Below are 16223 nucleotides of genomic sequence, written 5' to 3' on the forward strand. Positions count from 1 at the left end.
AAAGGGTGTGGTAGCCAAGTTCTGGACACACCTTTTGGCTTCTGCTCTGAATGGGCTTTTGCTGAAAGGATTGTAACATATTGTTCCTGGCAGATTTTATAGTCACAATTAAGGAAAAACAATGTAACCGCTGAACTACATTCTCCAGCACACCCACATATTACAGTTTTGGCATTTAGCAGGTTCTCTTATCCCCAGCTTCACTTTTTTAGCATAAAACCCATTTATGCAGCTGAATATTTTCAGAGAATTAATACCTTCCTCGGAGGCACAATGGCATTTCCAACAGGGACTCAAACCTGCAGCTTCAGACATGAGGCTAATCCCCAACCTGTTGTTTTACACTACTGCCTCTTCTGTGTTTGAGCCTGTGAGAAATCCAGGCTGATTGTGGGTGAAATGAGTGCCCTGTTTCTGCAAATGTAACTGGAAGCTGCGCGTGTTAGCTTGTGTTTTTTATCCAGCACACATGTACGCAGTAAGGTGATCCCTGCGGGCCCTGTCCCATGTACTCACCGTGGTCCTGTGTGACTTTGCCACACGGATAGACATTGGCAGCTTGCTGAGGGAAGGGCCAGCTGACTCTGTCTCTGGATAGCACAGATTCCACACCATAGTGGGATGAGGAATAGCTCTACAGCCTACCTCAAGGGCAACAGCTCCTTGTTAGTGTGTTTGTGCTGACAAGTTTGTGAAGGAAGTGTAAGTGAAAATGTGTCTTGACTGTGCAAATATGCGTATGTATGTACTTGCATGCGCACGCGCATGTGTGTGTGTGCGCGTACAATTTCGCCATGCTTCAGGATTTCTGATTCGCTTCAATTAACTAATAACTGCATGTGTGTGCTTGTGTTTGCTGATGAATTTGTGTGGATATAAAAGTGTTGACCTTGCGTATGCTTGACCAGAGTCACCTACTGCGTGTACATGTGACACTCACCAATGCACTTGATAGGGCAGTCCAAAAATAATAGGATGTGTATGTGCCTGATGCATATTAGAACAGTACTGGTCATGCAAACATCTCTTTTTTTCCAGCAATGAAGAACATTTCTTAAAAGCCTGCAAGCTCATTTTTATGCTTACCCACCATTTATCTTCATTGCAAAATGTTTGGACCAAATGTATCAGTGGTAAATATATAAAAGAATCCAGAAGATCTCGTTGTTGGGCCCTCCTACTGTAATCCCCTTCCACATGTTTCTGCCTGTGTACAGTCTGACCTTTATGTGCATGCAGAAAGAGATGAAACACTGTTGCCTCTGGGGTAACACCCTGATTTACAGTCAAGGTAAACTTTGATAGACATAAATAATGCTGCAGATGTCAGATCCTTTCATTGGTTTATCCCACAGTCGAAGACCAACACACAAAACAGCATCAATCAGCTGTGACAGGGATAAGTGTTTTTCTTTGAAATAACACTTTCAACAAGATGTTTGCAGATAGCGTACACCTCATTAGAAGCTCTTGTTTAGAATGCGCTAAGTATGGTAAGCCTCCCTGTATGCTGTGCTATGCTTCAAATAGATACTGATAAGGCATTAGCTCTAGTTCCATGAAACTGATTAAGGTGGGTGGGGGAAATATGAACCACATCACGGCCGCAGTTGAAGATTACATTAGGCCTTACGTGTATATTTACATGTGTTGTAGATTTCTGTCATTCTCCATTGCCGCAAAATCAGTCAAAGGAGAACCTTCCTTTCTCTGTATAAAAGGAACCCAATCAGAAGTATTTCCCTGATCGTGTGCACCTCACTGTAATGAGCTGTTATTCTGAATGTGGAAGTGGTGTACCTTTTTGAGTTTCAGTGTGTTGTCTACATCACGTTTAGCTGATGCTTTATCCAAAGTGACCGTTGATTAGACTAAGCAGGGGACAATCTGCCCAAGGAGCAATGTGGGATTAAGGGCCCTGCTCAAGGGCCCAACAGCTGTGTGGGTCTTATTGCCGGCAACCTTGCGGGTCCTTGTCATGTACCTTAGCCTACACTGCAGGCTGTTGCACGGTGGTGTGGAGCAGGTAATTGCAGTGTTCCCCTGTGTATTCCAGTGAATGAGCTTATTGATAGCTGAGACTCTTCTTAAAGTAGGATTTCTTCCCTGTAATCCATTTCATGCCAGGATTTAGGCTTAGTACTTAATTGTTTACTGCATTTGCCATTTCAAAACTTTTGCATTTCAATTGCACTACAAAAAATAACTGCATAAACAAGCCTTTTAGGCTTGGAGTAAGGCCTAGATATATATTTTTTCCAAGAAGAAAATATTAGCTTGTTTAAATTACTGTATGCTTGACAAGTGAAATTGTATTACCCCATTGGCAAATCTTGAAATGACTCATAATACCTCACTGGCAATATTTCTTGGCTTATTTATTTAAAAAGTCTCTAAAATACTAGACTAAAATACTTGTTTTTGTTTTTTTGCTGTGTGCTCTGGTTTTACTACTTTTTTCATTCATTCATATGCTTCTGGCCACGTGACAGTTTGAATGTCAGGCGCACACAGACATAAATCAGTTATCATGTGGCTCAAAAGGTCGACTTGGTTGGTGTGTGATGAGGTGCGGTCATCCCAGTTGACTGAAACCCTTCCATCCCAGTTTGCAAGGCTATAACCAAATGTGTCTTGCCAGTCAGGGCCGCAAGCCACAGTCGGAACTGACATGAACTGGCTTCTTTAACAAGATTAGCCGCACTGCAGCCCCGAGGTTGTGTTTGATGGGATATTTTTAGAAAGCAGCATGGATCCACTTGTCACTTTTACAGCAACCAAATTGTTGATGTAGAAAACGTATATTAGGGAATTAAATTATTTTGGATAGATCACTTTAAATTACAAGAGTGAAGAACTGATTTCTCTCTTAAGTTACCTGACTATGCTAGTTTTGAGTGACTTAAGACCACATGATTGTGATCTGGCCACTTACTGTATATAGAGTAGACATCAAATGGTGAACATTAAAGGCCTAGTGATTTGGTACAATTATGTTTTGCCAAATCACTGTTGTATGTCTTATAAAATGTAGAATCAAGGTTGGGCAGTTCCAGTCCTGGAGGGCTGGTGTGTATGCAGGTTTTTGTTTCCACCAATTGCCCTTGCTAAATGAGCAAATTGGCTTCACACATCACAACTGGCTCACTTAGATCGCAGTAAAAAAATCATATATATTTAGGGACACAAAAACTTTGGCTGTCATTCGTGTGCCTATTTAGAATGTAGCTAAAATGTCAGATGGCATAAATGCTAGGGCTAATGAAGTCCTTAAGGCCAGAAGTTGGCATGAAAACCAGAAATGGATACATTGCCCACCGCCGATGTAATTGGATATTTACTGAATGACTAATTAACCTGATTTAAAATGATGTAACTAATTTTCAGTATTGTCTGCTTTGATTTGAGTTGAACCTAGTAATGTAACATGAGTAGCGTTCACTCAGCATTTTCATATGTAGGGACTGTGCGGGCTGCTGATTGTCCATGCACTGTGATAACACAGTACAGTAGCATGCACAGCCAGGCTCTCTCACCATCTGAAGAGACTGAGCCTTCTGATTAAGCACTGAGCTCAGCCCAGTGAATGGAGAGCCCCATTAGCACACTATTCTAGTCACTCAATGCTCTGGGGGTCTGACACAGAAAAGTACAGGTTTGCATGTGTATGGGAGTGTGTGTGTGTGTGTGTGTGTGTGTGTGTGTGTGTGTGTGTGCGTGAGCATGTCTGCTTTTCCAACAGTATTTTGTTTGAGTGCGTTAAAGTGCTGTAGTGGCAATTTATTCCAGAGCCACTTAGCTCGCTGACTAGTAGAGTGTTTTGAGTCCGTGTATTTTAATCCAACCATATGTTTGCACATTTTCGGAGATTTGCTATCATTAAACAACAGCTAGCAGTTGTTAGTTCGAGCTACTCACGAATCCAGGGTGGGAGACATGAGATCGGTGCATGGCGGTTTATTCGCAAAAACAGAATCTTCAGTGTCCAATACAAGTTGTAAACAAACAAAAGTTAAAGTAAATCTATTTATTTATTATAGCATAACGACGACGACGTTGATGACGGTGACGGTCAAAAAACTTTTTCACTCCACACTAGACAGCTTCCTTCTACCAACTAAACTTTGCACACATGATATTATACACGGGCGCAGTAACAATTAGGCACTTGTAGAAATCAAACAAACTAAACAGCATGCATAGCTAAGCATTTGACTATTTAGATACTAAATTACTTAGAACTGATTATTATACACCATAACCAATATAACCAATAGAAAAATATTGCAATATCCATCCATCCATCCATTATCTTAACCCGCTTATCCTGAACAGGGTCGCAGGGGGGCTGGAGCCTATCCCAGCATACATTGGGCGAAAGGCAAGAATACACCCTGGACAGGTCGCCAATCCATCGCAGGGCACACACACCATTCACTCACACACTCATACCTACGGGCAATTTAGACGCTCCAATCAGCCTAACCTGCATGTCTTTGGACTGTGGGAGGAAACCGGAGTACCCGGAGGAATCCCACGCAGACACGGGGAGAACATGCAAACTCTGCACAGAGAGGCACCGGCCGACAGGGATTCAAACCCAGGACCTCCTTGCTGTGAGGCGGGAGTGCTACCCACTGCACCATCCGTGCCGCCTAAATATTGCAATATTCATAACCAAAATCTTACAATACAAACTGAAACGGTGATCATATTAACAGTAATCACTTACAAGTGCTGTTTGTTTTGTTTGGTCACAGTTTTTACAGTGTACTGTATTTGTGATGCATTTGCTTTGGTTTTCTGTGCGGTCTTGTTGGGAGTCATCCCTGTAGAGGGCGCCAGGACACCTAACGGGTTGTTGTGAAGGAAGGACAGAATGAGACGGGGTGTGAGCTGTCTGTGTTCTAGTGATTTAAGGAATCACTGTACTGCTCTTTCAGTTATATTGGTATGCCTGTATGTTTTATTGTGCATAGAATCTCCTGGCAGGGCCTTCCAGTTGTTGATTAGTATCCAGTATATATTTTATTTTTTGTGTTTCAGTGTCTACACAATCCTATATTTTTTACTCATCCTCGGATTTCCTTGATAGACACTTATGATGGCATTGGGTACAAGGCTTTTACATTTGTGGCTTAACCTTCCTCCTGTGAACTGTGAACTTTCTCCAGTTTTTTTCAGTTAGCTCTATTGAGAATTGGTCAACGTGGAAGCAATAGATACTTATGTCGTAACTGAATACATTATTTTTATTTGTTGTTACGCATTCAAGCATGACATGCAGATGTTTCGTGTAATGTTATGTGTAAATATGAAAATAATTCAGCAGGTGGTGTCAGCCCTCTCTATCACATTTAAAAGACAAGAGATAATATATGAGGTTTAATTCCATTTAATTATATTGTACAGTACATTCTTGCCACTTGCTCTACTTTGATATTTGTTTTACTTTATTAAAAAAACATGACAATGAGCTGAATAATCCATCTTCTTATGCAGGCAATTTCCCTTCATTGTAGTATCTTTCTTTTAAAGAACTCTTTTTCCGTAGACAATATAGGGCTAAACAATAGTACATTTTGTAAAATAAATGCACTACAAAGACAACATTGATAATTTATTTCAGAAATAAATGATAACCAAACAAAACAAAACCAACAAAAAAGCAGTTATCCCCAGTCCTAATCCTGGAGAGCAGGATTTTTGGTTTTGGTTTTTGGTTTTGCAAGAAACCAGGTGACCTGAGTTAGCCTTGTAAACAGCAGCTTTAACTGGTCAATTGCTGTGCTACTCAACAGCATGAGCCGGCAGACCCTGCGGCTCTCTAGGACCTGGACTGAAGACCACCGGTTTAACGGCGGAATTTCCACCCCTTCTATTTCCAGCGCTCAAACCACCGCCGGGTGGCTTTGCAGTCCCTCCCCCTGCTCTCCTGAGCCCTCGGCCTCACACTGTAGTGCTGTGACTGTGACTGTGTTCCATCCTCTCTCCCCCCCCAGAGCTCAGCCATGCTCTCCAGATCCTCTGGGTGATCCCCCCTCTGTGGAAGTATGGCATCCGAGAGAGAGGACCCCCCAACGGAAACGGGGCCCATCCCGCTGGACATCGACAATGTCCACATGCTGCTACAAGGTCAGTCTGCGGAGGTGTAATTTCTGCAAATGACTACATTATCAGAGGGGGAACGCGCTCCCTGCCACCGCTGTGGGATCCGTGCCATGTTTTCCATAATGCAGGCTGCTGTGGAATGGAATCAATGGAATCTTCATGCTTTGATTTTTTGTTTTGTTATTTATGAGAGAGATAAGTGAAACTGTATTTATATGTTTAAATGTTTCATCAGCTGGAATGTAATTGCTGTTTGCAGAGCGACATGAGGCTATTTAAAGCCCCTGAGTTGTATATGAACAGACAGAGGTCACTACAATGGAAAGAATGAAATTGTCGACAAGGGTCACGTACAGCACCGTTTTATCTTCCCGGCAGAGGGTCTACAGTAACATGCTCTCATTGGTCTTTGGCAGATGTAGCACTGGTGTAATCATTCATAGCACTGAACGGACTGTCATCATAAACTCAAGAAGTGCTTTCAGAGGACACTGCAGTCAGAGCTCAGGGGCTGTTGACATCAGGGGTCTGTGAACTAGGACACCAGCCTGCAGTTAGCTTGGTGGCAGATTCAAGCAAATGTCATACATGAGATCATTTTATTTTCGTGTTTAGGAGCCTTTGCACCATCCATCTAGTCATGCCTGTATAAACAGTGCTGACCCAGTCCTGTTGAAACTTGGGAGTTTTCTCTGGGACATGGGCAGATTAGTGTTATTTGTCGAACTGTAAACCATTCTTGGACGCTAAGTCATTTATAAAGGCACTCATTCAGAGGGGGTGGGAGAATGGCTTACTGTGATACATGTTAGAGTAAAGGAGCGAATGTGAGCCATGTGAGAGTGAGAATGTCAGTCATGTATCTTTGATTTCACTGTGTCTGAGGTTTCCACTGTGATAGCCTATCTGTGTGTAATGATAAAACACACAGCAGCAGTGCTGGGGATTAGGCTTTGAGTATCCACTTGCAACTCTTTTTGAAGGTTTGGTTTTATCCCATTTAAATATGTTTTGAGTACTTAAGTTCAAGCTACCCTTTTGCTTTTATGTTAAAGGTGATAACTTGAAAGTTGCTGAAATGAATGTAAAATGTTTAATTGAAACAAACAAAACCAAAACAAAAGTCATTTATTAATGTATTCCCCCAGAGAATAAGATTTGTTGGTCTGTTGCACAGTTAAAAATCTAATACCATAAGTAGCTGGAACCTGTTATGTACTGTTATAATCTGGCATTTGATTTTGTATTGTGTGTGTGTGTGTGTGTGTGTGCAGGTGTGTGCGTGTGTGTGTGTGTGTGCGCGCGCCTGTGCGATTGTGAGTTTTAATGTTTATACATTTGCTGACCATATCTTAACACGATGGCATAGTGACTGAAGTGAAGAAGTAAGAGCTCATTACCATGGAGCTCAGAGACTGTGGGTTGTTGATGTACCCTTGAGCAATGCGTTTAACCTAAACTGATGTAAGAAGGTCAATAATTCGCCTGAATTGTTCTCTATGAATGTCCAACTGCTTACATGGATGACATATACAGTAAAGACTACACTTCATAAGACTCTCTGGGCGAGGATATCTGGTTAGTAAAACCATAACATAACAATCAATTGTTTTGAAGAAATCAGAAGATGTTGAAAAATGCAGAAATCTATCTTCCAAATTTACTGTTTATGTTCTGTGTTCTTGGAAGCCATACTCGAGGGTCGTAAACTGTGCTATTTCTGGCACCTGACTGGCTCCCCTTTACCCTTATTTAGACATGTGTTAGGTCTTTGTGGTTGTATTTGTACTGTGTCTAGCTATGCAGTGCCCAGATGTTGTACTTAATGTGGGTCTTCTGAGGGCTGGCAGAGATGTCAGTCTGCTTTCAAATGATGACTGTAGTCTGGGTTTTCTTCACTGCTTTTATTTGGTCGTAATGAGTACCAGGAAAAAAATGATTTCTATATTCAGTGCCTACCCCAGTTTCCATTTGATTGTGCTTCCCAGTGAAAAGACAGATTTCAAAACAGAGGTTATTTGAATAGTAGCTTGACCCGAGGAGAAAAAATTCATAGTCAAATATAAAACTCAACTCAAAAAATATGACTTTACCATTGTTACATTTTCTCCAGCTGCTCCCAAAAGAGGTAATCACAGTACTTGACTGCAGTGTATAGCAACATTGTAGTTTGACGTGCATATACTTGCAGTACTCACACATATTTCAAGGATTTAAGCTCCTTTTTAATAGCGCTTAACCCCTTAAGTGGAACGGTGAGGGTTTATCATTCATTCCTTTTTTCAGGGCACAATTTTCAATCACTATGGAAACAGGATATACCTTTTGAAAGCGCTAAAACTTAAGGTTCTATCTGTATAACCAATTTTAAGATGCCATTGCTTTAGCGACAAACATTCCTTATTTTGTACCATGTGATTGGTAAAACAAGTGTGGGGACCTCGCCTTCTCCGCATTTTTGGAATACACATACTACAATAAATAAGGTAATGTCAGTGTCCTTTTCACAACAAGTGTCCAGTGGACCAATTGCAAAAAATGTACTAACTCAGAGAAAAGTTGATAGAACATCCATTTACTTTGGCCTTGTATATTTCTACAAAAGTACTTGTACACAGAAATGCTATTATCTGGTCTCTGACCAGTATTTGTAATGTTGTTGCAGAGAAAATGCATTACCCCCATCTGTATGTAAGACAATCCTGTATAATTTCAGCTCTTCAAAGAACCAACTATGGGCATGTTATTGAAGTGATGACTAAAAAGCATTACTGCTAATGACATTACATTTCTCCCACATTGTGTTTCTCAGCGTACCAGTCAAACCTACAATAGCCATCTTCTTTCACTGTGTTTGAGCTTATCTAATTTTGTTTGAGCAATATTTGGAGTAATTCTGCCTCTTGGACAACAAACCGCCAAGAGTTACTTTTATAAGAGACCTGGATTATGCCTGTAGTCAAAAGGGTTCAAGAATAGTAACCATTTTCTTTGGGTATGGCATTTATAGGCTTGTATCAAGAAAAGAGGCGATACTTAAGGGGTTAATGTTGACCCAGCAGAGATGTAACCAGGCCTTTTCCTGACATGAAACGGGTCTTTGGTGCTCCCCATCATTGGGGAGACGGATATTGGGTCCTCCCACATTGGTCGCATTAAACTGTGTCTCTCTCCTTTTTTCTGCTTTGGAAATGTTTTTTAAGTTTTGCTTTGATTAATTATTTTGTGAGTTTTGCTTCGGTGCCCACCAAAATTTCTCTACACAAGAAAAACCCTATTCAAGGCCTGCATTTCGGGCCAGTTTTGCCGACGCAGATTAAACCTAGTCCTGGACTAAATTCAGTTTTGAATGTTGATTAGTTGGTTTAGTCCAGGACTAAACTTAATCTGTGTCTGTGAACCCTGCCCATAGTGTTCTAACTGCCCCACACTGTCTGCAGTACAGAGTGAGGGTGTAACTGGAGCAGGCCCCCTGGGGAAATATCACGCTATGATACTCAAAGGCAACAAGTCTGCAAGGGTAAATACTCCATGAACCACAACATAATGTACCATAATACAGTTGATGTTTGCAACTATTCATCTGCATAGAGTATCACATACTCCCTTTTCCCCCCTCATCCTTTTTTTCCTTCTTCTGATTGTAACAGTAATAGCAACCTTCTGCCTGTGATAGTGTTTCATGTATGAATTCATTAAAACCATGAAGATGAAATAGTGTAACGAAAAAAAGGTTCAGATATCAAGTGACTGTAGAGACGTAGATGGGGAATTTCTGGTTAGATGATGGTAAATTACCCCTTTGAGTGTTACATTTTAATCACCAAAACCTCATTCTTGAATGCCGTCTACTGTCTTGGCATTATGCAGTTCCTCAGAGCATTGGGCCATATTAGGATATGGACATATTCCTGTATGCATACAGTATATGAATTTGTACACATACTTTAATAAATAATAGTCAAATAATAGTCATTTGAGCAAAATATTACATATAACCCCAAAACGCTCATACTTGAACACATATTCACATTCACCTTGTGCAGCCACTGCAGATAAAAAAAATCAAAGACAAAGGATAATTGAGGATTAAACTTGGCATTTCAGAGTTCTGATTATCTGATGTATAATAAAATCCAAGATCTGAAAAGTTATATTTTCCTTCCCTTTTCATTTAAAAGTCATTGTTTGCCACCTATTTAAATAATAACCCAAAAAGCCATCCGCTCATACTTATACTAAGGCTAATCCCAAGGCTTCATATCTCTGAAATCTGTTTTCATTTTGTAGAAGTGCAGATTCACAGAAAGTGATTGTGATACAATCTTATTATCGGTTCGTGAATTTCCAAATTAACAGTAATATCTGAAATACAGAGAGTAGTCAAGGGTTCTGAGGAGTGGCAGAAACAGATCAAACATGCTTTTCCATTAGAGGAACAAATGTAAGAAGTATGTGCATGCAGAGTGGCCTTGGAAGGAGGCAGTAGAGTGATGTAAGCAGGAGTTTGTGACACCTTAGACTGGAAAGTCTTGGTTTCATGGGGGGAGGGGGAGGGCTGAGGTGATAGCATGGGAAATCTCTGCAAGAACGCAGTGCTAATTTAGCTGCTGAGTGATAACCAGGTTGTGCTCATCAAATCAAGTGGTACTAAATAAATGATTTATTGAAACCATTAAATCTTTATGATATTTAATGAGCTTGTATTTTGCATAGTGTGTTTTATCCTCTACAATTATTAATTCATTCTCATACCTCTTTTTTTAAGAGAATTGAAGTGGAGCCCTGTCGTGAGAGAGTCTATGTGGGATATGGGTCAAGGTTGGAGGCTCATAATGGCACTATGCACAGCAATAAACAGTTTCCATCTTTGAGTGGATGCCCAGAGCAGTTGTATTGGCTGAAATGTTTTTTTTATCTGAAATGTTTGCTATAATAGACACTATTGATGCTATTTTGCCTGGTTGGCAGTATATCATAATGTACCCTCAAGGAAGGTGCTTAACTTGAATTGCTTCAGTAAAAACCCAGTAAACATTGTGTATGATATTATTGTAGATAAAATCATGTCATCTTTCTCATTTACTCTGGATAAAAATGTCTGCTCACTGCTTGGAATATATTCATCTCTATATGCTAGTCAGTTTTATGACATAAGGGTACTGTAACTGTGCAAAATGTGTAAAGATGTGTGCATTGAGATTTCTGGGGTAACTAAAGACCATATTCATGGTACACCTTCTGTTGTGCTTGAAATGACAAGCCTCAATTAATCATTAATTGTGAAGATGAAGTCAAACTCTGTGATACAGGGAATTGTGTTGTTTAGATTCTTGGCAGATTTAGACTAATTGAGTTTTATGGCATTTTATATTGCTGTTGGTAATTGGCACAGTGAATGGGCTGAGTGATGTAAATACTTTTGAGGCTTTAACTGCATTGTCATATTGTCACACACAGCAGTACACACATACAAGGGGGGCGACGTGGCTCAGGCAGTAAGAGCAGTCGTCTGGCATTCGGTGGGTTGCCAGTTCGATCCCCCGCCCGGGCTGTGTTGAAGTGTCCCTGAGCAAGACACCTAACCCCCTAATGCTCCTGACGAGCTGGTCAGGGCCTTGCATGGCAGCCAATCGCCGTCGGTGTGTGAGTGTGTGTATAAATGGGTGAATGGAGAAGCATCAATTATACAGCGCTTTGGATAAAGGCGCTATATAAATGCCTGCCATTTACCATTTACATCTTCATATCTTAGTTCCATAGAGTTATAGACAGTTAAGTACAGGGTGTGCTCTTGTCATTGATGGGGCAATTTGGCACATTGGATTTTTCAACAAATAAGAACACAACCAAGTAATTCTGAATATTTTTATTTATTTAATTTTTTTATTCAAAACCAAATATGACTTCATTAAAGGTGGGGCCAGATCTGGGAGGTGCTTTGTCCGCCAACTGCAATTATCAGTGGCAAACCTCTGCGACCGTCAACAATCCCCATGACTGGTTAGGGGGATTGCGAAAGTACACTTTATTCTCTCCTTTACGCGGTACAAAAATATAATTTTGAACATTTGTACCTAAAAACATCTTATTACTTAAAATGTGAAGTGCCATTTGTTTACTTTCGAAGGTGAACAAGAAACCTATCCTCACCTCAGATTGATGTGATTTTTACCACATGTAAATAGGAAGTTTACCTCAGAATGTGAGGTCACAAAAAATTGCGATTACATTTTTGAGGTTGTGCCTCTTGTTTTGGAGAAATTAACAATGTGACAACTTATCCCGCTCTCCCCTACATTCTCTCCCACCAACCTGCGTAATCCATGGCAGAACACTCACCACTCATTGGCTGTGCTGGAGAGATAAGGAATAACATATACACTTTATGCTCGCCCTGATCAGAATGGTGGCCATTAACATGCAGGTTTTCATGATGATAGAGCTTCCTATACCCAGAAAGCTTTTTATCTCCACTGAGACTTGGGTCTTAGTTTTGATGGGGCTATTTGATCTGTTGGTTTTGCATTTCATGGAAGAACTGTCTGAAAATAGAGCAGAGAATCACTTGGCTCATGACATGGCCACATTACCTCAGCGTGCAATGCAGATTGCAATTTCACACTTAATGGTGTAGAGGGAGCTAGAGCTCTGTGACGCACAATCTGTGCTGTGTTTATTGGGCGGGATTCAGGCTTGTTTACATCAAAGCGGTGTGTAGACACACTACTACAAACTACTTCTGTCACATCCCTTCCCAGGCCGATGTGCGAATATGGCCTGTATAGTTTTTACTCAGTGCGAAGAAAGCTGACCCAACACTTTATGTCCCAAGAAAGCCTTCCCGTGGCCGCTGTGATGACGGTTGCTTGATGCGCTTGATGTGTGGGAGGCGGAATCACAGAATCACACACTAACTGGGTCATAGCCTCTCTTGTCTGGGCCTGCAAGGCCTGTGTGGGCGGGGCAACCTTACTCTCCTGCTTCCAGAACCTGTGGGACAGGTGGTGTATTGGAAACTCTGCTTTCACTCCTTATTCATCAAAACGGGGCAGCGTGAATCACTTTGCACTTTTCTTCTTCTTTTGTTTTTCAGCTTGTACTGTAGTTCTAATAATTCGCGCAAGCATAACAGGTCAAATCGATTTACTGTCATACATGGCAGAAGACTGTTTTTAAGCACTGTGTTTATGAGCGGTTTGTGCTCAACATGCACCACCATTCTACGATTTCGGCTTAAACAAAGGAAGGCAACCGGTCGAGTGATCACACTGGGCTGATTTATATTCTTGTCATGGGTGAGTAGTGCAAACTGCAATATTTTGTCTGCTTGACTATAGCTACAGTATGTGTGCAGCATCAAGAAACATCAGGATAAACTGCAAAAACTGTAGTTTGGTTGTATAGAAACACTCAAAGCCAATGATATTACAGATGATTATTTTGGTTCTGTGACAGTGTAATTTGTGATTTACACAGTTGCATAGGGCACATTGTTATCTAACTTTGTTTTATGATTGATTATTTTGGTATATTATCTATGTGTAAAGTATGTGTGTCTGTGTGTGAGCATGCACATGTCTGTATCTCTATGTTTGCTTGTGCATGTGTGTTGTTGATTTTGAGAACAAAGCTTTAGGGTACAGTAGCTTACTATGTGATTTTGTACATTTCTTTGTTCATTGCATCAGGAAAATCATGCCAAGTATTATCAGCCAGCATCTGTCATTCTAAATGTGACTAAACCTCAAACGCATTAAGAAAAGTGAAGAAATAGGGATAGAATACAAATAGAATCTACAATATAGAATATAGTTTCAAGAAACAAATTTGATTTAGCACTGTGTTTGGATGAAATAAAAGCAGTGAAACTGTCTAGATATGGTTTGCCGAAAGCAGCGTGCACATAGCATATCTTGTTTTTCTGCTCATTTGTGTTCTTGCAAACCGTGAACGTGTCATACAATCAGATGCCGGCCTGCTATTCTTCTAAAGTCTGAGTCATCAGGGCCTTACATCAAGGTTCCAAATTGAGTTATCTGTGTAAGTCATTTAAAGGTCAAAACACTTTCTTGTGTGCTTTATGTGTAAGATGGAACTAACCCGGGTTGGAAAAATAGATTAATTCTCATTTCATATGAAGCAATGAACGTGGTTCTGTGAAATTGAGTGGATGTGTATTTCGAGGGGGTGCTATTGCTGTTTCTGTGGTACCTCCTAGAACACCCTGGCCCTCTTGGCCCTGACCGTGTTTGAGTCACACTTGGAGCACTTCCTGGTGTTTAACATTAGCCCCTGCCCAGAGTCCAGTCTCCAGCCTGTGTGCAGAAGGAGAAGCCTTCTGGATGATCGGCGAAAATCCCTGAGGTGGCAATGAGCCTGTCCATTGATCACCTTGGAGCTCTGGGATCCGTGCTGAAAGTGCGCTGGGAATAGGCCTGTATTTGGAGCAGATAGCTGAGGGTTTAAAGATTGCTTTTAGGTGAGGGTTCAGGAAGAATCTGAGGAAAATGAACAGGGAGGAACACCCATGGTCCGGCATTCTTTGTACCGTTACTGACTGTCATTTGGACAGTGGTAAGTGGACTTTCCCGGCTTATGTTCTCTGTATGAAAGCCTTTTGTATGCTGGCTGTAAACATAATTTACAAGAGTATGAGCGTGCCACTTTTAATGATGACTGTTTTTCAGAAACTGGAATTTGGATGGAAGCATCTTTATTTATACATTTTCAAATACTGTGTTGGAAAAAACCTATTTGTATATTCATTTAAAATATATAAATATATATTTTATACATTTTCCGTCCAATGTTGGGCTGATTATATCCCGTTAACATCCTAATTTGAAATATCTAATTCCTATTTGTAGCTGCGTTCTCAGTCACTTCTGGAGGGTGATGACATAAGTGCCCCTCCTCCTCCTCGTAGTGCCACCAGCCTGCTTCCTTTCACACTGCACAGCTTAACCTGCATAGATTTGCATCAGAGGAAGACTTCTCATAATGCACCATGCAGTCCATGCCTGATCAGCAGGGATCACTAGAGAGCGATAAAACATGGATCTAAAAATCTAAACTCTCCCCGTACCCTGGGCAACACAATTATGAGCAAACCAAAGCAAAGCATACTTATTTCTATTAAACACATTTATAGATCTTTCAGTGTACGTGTTGTGTCTTCGGTATTGTATACACCTACTTGTCTTGTTTGGAGTATTTGATTCTAGAGGTTCATTCAATGTCTGTCTTCCATAGTGGAGCAGGAGCAAATTCAGAAGAGAACTTTCACCAACTGGATCAATGCTCAGCTTGCAAAGGTGAGTCCAACGCATAAACCAAACATAACTGTTAGAAATAACCATTTATGCATTCCTTTTCTGTAATGTTATTAATTCAGATACAGGAAAAACAATGAGCCAGGCTGAATGGCCCTATTGTCAGCAGTACACCATTTACATTGTTGTTTTCTTTTGCTATTTCTCAGCAGGAGTATAATGCAGCTGCTTTAACTTTTACAAAAAATCAGAAATTAGCTTTTTATGTCTGGACCTAGTTTTAATAAATAAAACAAAAACAATGCTAATGAACTTATGCATAGACACTAAATTAGTATGATAATATATGAGACAACAAAAAGCTCTGGTAACAGTTCTGTACCACTTTGTACTGAGTAAAAAGAAGATAAACAGTGGAAAATATGCAAGTCAGGCCATTCCCTTGAACACAGAGCCCAGCCCACAGACACTTCCAGCTGGGCCAGGACAAACAGAGGTTACCCTGGTCTTCTTCTGCACTCCTGGCAAATGCACATGAACCAAACTGTTCCTGTCCCACTGGTGCTGTGGCTCTCTGAGCGCGTGATGGGGGCCTGTAGTAAAAATAGAGCTCTGGTAGCAGGAGGTGCAGACAGACAGCAACAGGAATCTCCCTCTGAGCCTCCCCCCTCCCCCAAGTTGGCAAAGAGCAAGGACACTGCTTATAACATGACCCTGCTCCACTGTAACCCTTTCAGTGCGGATAGCTTCAGATGGACAAGCGTGCGTGAGAATAATACTCCCATTACAGCACAGCTGAAACCACTTTGTGGTGTATCACCTACAAGGAAATAGCCT

At 40.9% G+C, this 16223-nt stretch overlaps 1 protein-coding gene across 1 annotated transcript in view; it reads left to right on the forward strand.

Moving 5' to 3' along the window:
• The window catches only part of syne2b (spectrin repeat containing, nuclear envelope 2b), a 137055-nt gene that overhangs the window by 2421 nt on the left and 118411 nt on the right, over positions 1–16223 (forward strand). The window contains exons 2-3 of the mRNA XM_061251223.1: positions 6003–6135; positions 15367–15428. Of these exons, the coding sequence (XP_061107207.1) occupies positions 6054–6135; positions 15367–15428 (144 nt within the window). The 5' untranslated portion in view covers positions 6003–6053. The remainder of the gene's footprint in view (positions 1–6002; positions 6136–15366; positions 15429–16223) is intronic.

The sequence above is a fragment of the Conger conger genome, chromosome 1 (assembly GCF_963514075.1).
Source record: "Conger conger chromosome 1, fConCon1.1, whole genome shotgun sequence".
Taxonomy (NCBI): Eukaryota; Metazoa; Chordata; class Actinopteri; order Anguilliformes; family Congridae; genus Conger; species Conger conger.